Source organism: Dipteris shenzhenensis, chromosome 24 (genome assembly GCF_047967505.1).
Source record: "Dipteris shenzhenensis isolate YYH24624 ecotype China chromosome 24, Dip_SZ_1.0, whole genome shotgun sequence".
In the NCBI taxonomy this organism is placed as follows: Eukaryota; Viridiplantae; Streptophyta; class Polypodiopsida; order Gleicheniales; family Dipteridaceae; genus Dipteris; species Dipteris shenzhenensis.
Window position 1 is genome coordinate 43,580,412 of NC_141619.1, and position 5,459 is coordinate 43,585,870.

Genomic DNA, 5,459 nt, shown 5'->3' on the forward strand with positions numbered 1-5,459 from the left:
TACATATACAGCATGGTAAAGTGTAAATACCACATTGGGTTAACATATATACCACACGATATTGGTGATACACTACTACACACCGGCCTTATTCTGATGGTTAAGCACCGATGTTTAGCATGTGCGGGGCACTAATCGTCGGTAATATGCAAAGCAGGCTTAAAAAGTGTCGCTATATAGCGACACTTGCCAGACTTGTATAAAGTCGTTATATGGCAACGTTTTATAGAGTGTTTTTTTCTCCATACCGACCTTTAAAGATAGTTTTACCCAATGACCAAAAAATTTTCTTTTCATACATGTTTGATCCTTTGAAAGAATAAAAGTACAAGAGCATATACATCAAGTTTGAAGCTCATATATTCATGTCCATGTTTGACACTTGGCTTCATCTTGAGCCAAGTCTAGTGCACCAAACAAGTCTATCTCCAACTCTATACTGAGTTGATCTCCTATATCATCATCGTACTATAGCATTGTACGTTCACCATAGACTTGATCATCTTCTTCAATAAAGTCGGGTGGTTCTTGATGATCGTCATCTTCTTCCTCAATATTATGATCTCCATCTTCCTCCCGTATGATGTAATCTTCATCTTCTTCTCTAAATCCATTTGGATCAATTGGATCTGCCATTGGTAGTGGCGTCTCCATATCCACATCTCTATCTTCAAAAATTTGCTTACTTTGTGGTGCAACTTGGATCACATACCACTATCTTGGATTAGAACGATTCGGATGAAAAACCACCTATATTGAAGATGGGTGCCAAATGCCATCAATTAGATGAAACTATGCTTAAGTACATGTACCAATTGATATTTAAAAAGAAAAGATTCAATTAATTAAATCATTAGTATAGCACCTGCTCACAATACTCGGGAAGAACAAAGACCATCGTAAATAGTTCTAAACCATTTTACATCAAGAATGAAAATACTGAGAACAAAAAATGGATTGTAGATCTAATTTAAAGGAATGCTAGAAAAGGTTGATGAAGTTTGGAAAATCATTAATGGGCTTCATATTTCATTCTCATCTACTAAACAATCATGTTTCATGTGTTTTGTTGTTTATTACAAATACATCAACTATGCCATTGACTATCATAGCTTGAGAAGAGGCTAATGTGGCAATGTTGAGATGAGCTATATTTAGAAGGGAGATTTTGAAGACGTAGGGGTGATCAATTTGGCTAGGTCTATGAGCATTCACATGGTATACTAAATAAGCAAATGAAAAAAAGGGTGGTCCTACATATGGGTGAAGTAAATTCGAGCTTAGTTCTCAAGGAAATTAAATGGCTAGCAGTGCTAGGGTCGTATGGGAATGGATTATATAGGTGTCTATTTTAGACTCATGCATTTATGAGTTGTAACCTCTCTAATATGGAAATAAAATAAAGTTCAATTCCTTTAGATAAGAGACAAAGCACTAGATATTCATTTTTCATATTGATAAAGTTAAGATTTTGATATATGAAAAAGGTGTTAACAAAATACAAGAAGCAATTCCACATGTATTGAGGGAAAGAGCAAGTATCTATCTACAAAGTAAAAAACATAAAGTTTTGCAAAGGGAAATTCCAAGTATGTGCTAAAGCACTCCTCTAAAGATACCTCAAAAAGCACCAACAACAAAGTTCAAAGGCTTCTAGAATAGTATACTAGCTAACAAGAGAGCATGAAATAGTTGTGTGCACTACTTTAAGGATATGATAATTGAGGTTTCGTGAAAATCAAGAAGCCTATACTACTATACTACTCAGGCCTTCTTAAAAGAACCATAGAAAAATACTACATTTTATAATAAGGAGTTTTAAAATGAATAAATCACACAAGGGGAATTGGAATCTCCACCAAAGCACTACGTGATAAGGAGATAGATGGTGCTAATATGACAAAAGTTCTAGGTGGAGCCAACAAAGCTTTCAAGCATATTATGAGAAAAAGAAAGGAAAAAACCTGAAAAAACAAATGCAGCCATTGTCATTAAGATCAAGGATCTCCATGCTGTCTCACAATTGGCATCAGCTTCAAGCATCGATGGCTTCTACCGCCAAACCTCACGCCCTTGCCGTCCCCCTGCCTGCCCAAGGCCACATCAATCCTCTCATGCGCCTCTGCAAGACCCTGGCTTCCAACCATGGCTTCCTCATAACCTTCGTCAACGTTCAACCTATCCACCAGCGCATCAACGACTGCCAAGGAGCTTCCAGCCCTGCCACAGTTCTGCAGTCCAACATCCATTTAACCTCGATTCCCTTTCCCTCGCTCGACTTAACGAACGACTTCAGACTGTCGTTTAAAGGCATGTTCGCACGGACAGAGTGCATCGGTGATTCGCTTGAACAGCTCATACTCCGGCTTTCAAAGGAAGGCCCTCCCGTCACCTGCATTATTTCGGACGTCTTCATGTCAAGCGCAACACAGGAGGTGGCTGACAAGTTGAATCTTCCCAGGATTGCTTTATATCCGTCCAGTCAAAGCGCCAATCTATTCTTTCACTACGTCCTGAAGGGCAGGATTTCTTTAGACGATGGTTAGTATGCCAAGAGCGTATCTAGCGTCCGTCATTGTATGGCTACATCCTTTAATACGAAGTTGTCTGATGGTGTTATATTGTTTGTGTGTTCTCAGTCATCGCTACGACAGTCACCCCGAAAAACAAGGCAGACGTCTTCCAGGATGCGCTTCCAGGCCTTCCTGCCCTGCACAAGGTAGACCTACCGCATTGTAGACACATTTTTGACGAAACCGACTACATAATGCGCTTCCTAACCCGCCAATGCGATATTGCCAATAGAAAGGCAGATATGGTCGTGGTGAACTCTTTTGAGAGTCTGGAAGGTCCTGCCTTTCATGAGATGTCCAAAGAGATTCGCGTCTATCCGGTGGGTCCTTTGATCGAAGATTTGATAAATGAAACCAGCACAAGCGTATGGAGAGAACAAGACGATTGTCTGCAGTGGCTCGACACGCAACCGTTGGGCTCCGTCCTGTACATCTCCTTTGGCAGCATAAGTCTTGTGTCCGAGGTACAGTTCCAAGAGATACTTGCAGGCCTTGAAGCCAGTAACCAACGATTCCTTTGGTCGTTCCGTCCAGGTATGGTAGAGGGTGCGCCGAGCGCCCAGCTTCCCGACGAGTTTCTGGCAAGTACGAAAGGCCGAGGCTATGTGGTTTCGTGGGCTCCGCAGATGCGAGTTCTCTCTCACGGAGCAGTGGGTGGGTTTTTGACGCACTGCGGGTGGAATTCGACGATGGAAGCAGTGGCGAACGGGGTACCGATGCTGTGTTGGCCCTATATGGGGGACCAGATGCTGGATTGCAAGTATGTGGTGGAGGAGTGGAAGACGGGAATGAGGTTCGAGGGAGGCGAAGACGGGGTGGTGACGAGGGGGGAGGTGGAAAGGGCAATGAGGGAGTTGATGGAGGGGGAGGAGGGCAAGCAAATGAAGAAGAATGCGGCAAGCCTGTGCGAAGCTGCTCGGCTGAGCGTGCAAGAGGGAGGCTCCAGTCACACCAATCTGCATGCACTCGTGCACCATCTTGTATCTAGGGCGGCTGGCGAATTAGAAACAGTATGAAGTACTTAGAACCCAACCAAAGCTATTTCGAGGGGTAAGTCTGTGTGAGTTGAGGAGAATGTTTGGTTTATCGATTTTAGTCATTTAGTGTCTTTGTTTTAGAAGTATAATGCAACATCCCACCAAAAATAGCAATGATTTGTTCCTTAGATGGTTGCTTTGTCGTTGATGTTGGTCCAAATGTGGTCTAATGTTGATTGATATACTATCCTTAGTATGTCCATTATCTCCGTGCATGATGATTGTTGAAGAGTGATTTTAAGAGTGTTCGTTGTGTCTTCTATTTGGTTTCCAATAGTGCTGAAATTTCCAATGATGATGATTGGATTGTTATTATTTAGCTTCGTTAGATTGCTTTTAGAGTTGCCACAAGGCTTTGGAGAGTTGTTTTTGGTGATTTGAATGTTCCTATTATGAATAGGTTATCGCATGTTTTATTCGAAAAAGTTGTGCAGACCAACTCTTTGCCATCATTTGCAATGGTTGTGCATGCAATTAGTTTTTGTCTTGTTTTGTATAGAAGGGAAGGGGCATAGCTGTCAAAGCAAGATACTCGAATAAAGTTGGCGATGTGACATTGTCTGACACCCTCTTTTCTATTTTTTACAGACATAAGATGTCAGTGGCTATGACATTTCTATCTTCTAATCTGGTGTGCACTGAATAATACTATGTTTAGGGACTCAATAATTATGTGGGAGTTGTTACAGGTTAGCATGCTCCTTTGTAGACATTTCCATTTTGCTGTTGTGAGATTTCTCTTAGAATGCCAATCTCGACTTTGGTGTGCTTTCTTTCTATCTTATTAAAGAGGAAGGGGTTCTCTGTGCAAGAAATTCAAGAAAGCGCTATGTACACTAGTCTATTGGGTTTGGATGCTCTATCGGTCAAATGCCACATTTATAATTGTTAGTCCTTGGGAAGTGTGTATTGTTATTGCATTGGTTGGTTGTATGATAATGTTTAGATAATTTTTACCGAATTGAAATCCTTAGGAGCTTTGGTTTGTTTATTTTATGTCCTGTCTTTTTTCTCGATAGCTTATATAACATATAAGCAATTTCATGTAGCTTGTCGAATATGATTGTGATTTTCTTTTTGCATTTGTTGGACATGGTTTTCTAAGGAATGCAGTATTCAAGTACTTTGAGTTCTCATTGGTTTGTTATGTGGTTCTAATTATGGCTATCTCATTAATTATAAAATTGCTGTCATTTTGTCAAATTGTCATTTTTAATTTGTAGCATCAAATTTTGTCTTCCCAATATGAGACTAGATGTTTGGCTTGCTAATTCGTAGAGGTTGCTATAGAATATGACATCTAGGCCACCAAACTCTTTTATATGATTATGTTTAATTGAGCAAAGATGAGTATCAATCAAGTTTAGCTTGCTTTTGCCAATAAGAGATGCCTCCTTGAAAATGACGAGCTTTAGATTTGTGTATTGTGCACTTAGGTTGTCAAATTTTTCTCATCCCAATAGATTTGTTGGTGTAGGTCTCATAAATAGGAGATGTTGTTGAGAGGAAGAGAAATACAGGAGAGAGACACAAGAGTTACTCCGAAGGAAGGGATTCTATTCATAGATCATAGGCATATATGTAGTGGAGGGCCAAGCTGAGTTAGGGAGAGCTAAAGATAGCTCTAACTCTCCATAGGCTCTCTAGCTGCAGATGAAAAAACCCTTGGACAATACAAAGGGAAAACCCTGAGCCACTGTATAAACATCTAGGTGAAACAAAATATTATAAAGGGTGGCCATAGGCTAGTTTTGAATAATACATTATACATCGCAAAGTGCATGTTGATAGTACAAGATATAAAACAACGTGCACATAAGACAATCATGTGTGAATAGTATAGTGCAAA

General features: G+C 40.2%; 1 protein-coding gene across 1 annotated transcript; it reads left to right on the plus strand.

Annotated features, from left to right (window-relative positions):
- Positions 1-2,045: 2,045 nt before the first annotated feature.
- On the plus strand, positions 2,046-3,589 carry LOC147886633 (flavonol 3-O-glucosyltransferase UGT76E12-like). The gene is made up of 2 exons (XM_087395290.1): positions 2,046-2,541; positions 2,640-3,589. Exons 1-2 carry the CDS (start codon positions 2,046-2,048, stop codon positions 3,587-3,589), a joined length of 1,446 nt encoding a protein of 481 aa, XP_087251416.1.
- The last annotated feature ends 1,870 nt before the right edge of the window (positions 3,590-5,459 follow it).

What these genes read in the sequence shown, in the direction of transcription:
- LOC147886633 (XM_087395290.1), top strand. Translation starts at nt 2,046, where the DNA reads ATGGCTTCTACCGCCAAACCTCACGCCCTTGCCGTCCCCCTGCCTGCC. An exon ending in CAGGATTTCTTTAGACGATG is followed by an intron (nt 2,542 to 2,639) that starts GTTAGTATGCCA and finishes GTGTGTTCTCAG; the next exon opens with TCATCGCTACGACAGTCACC.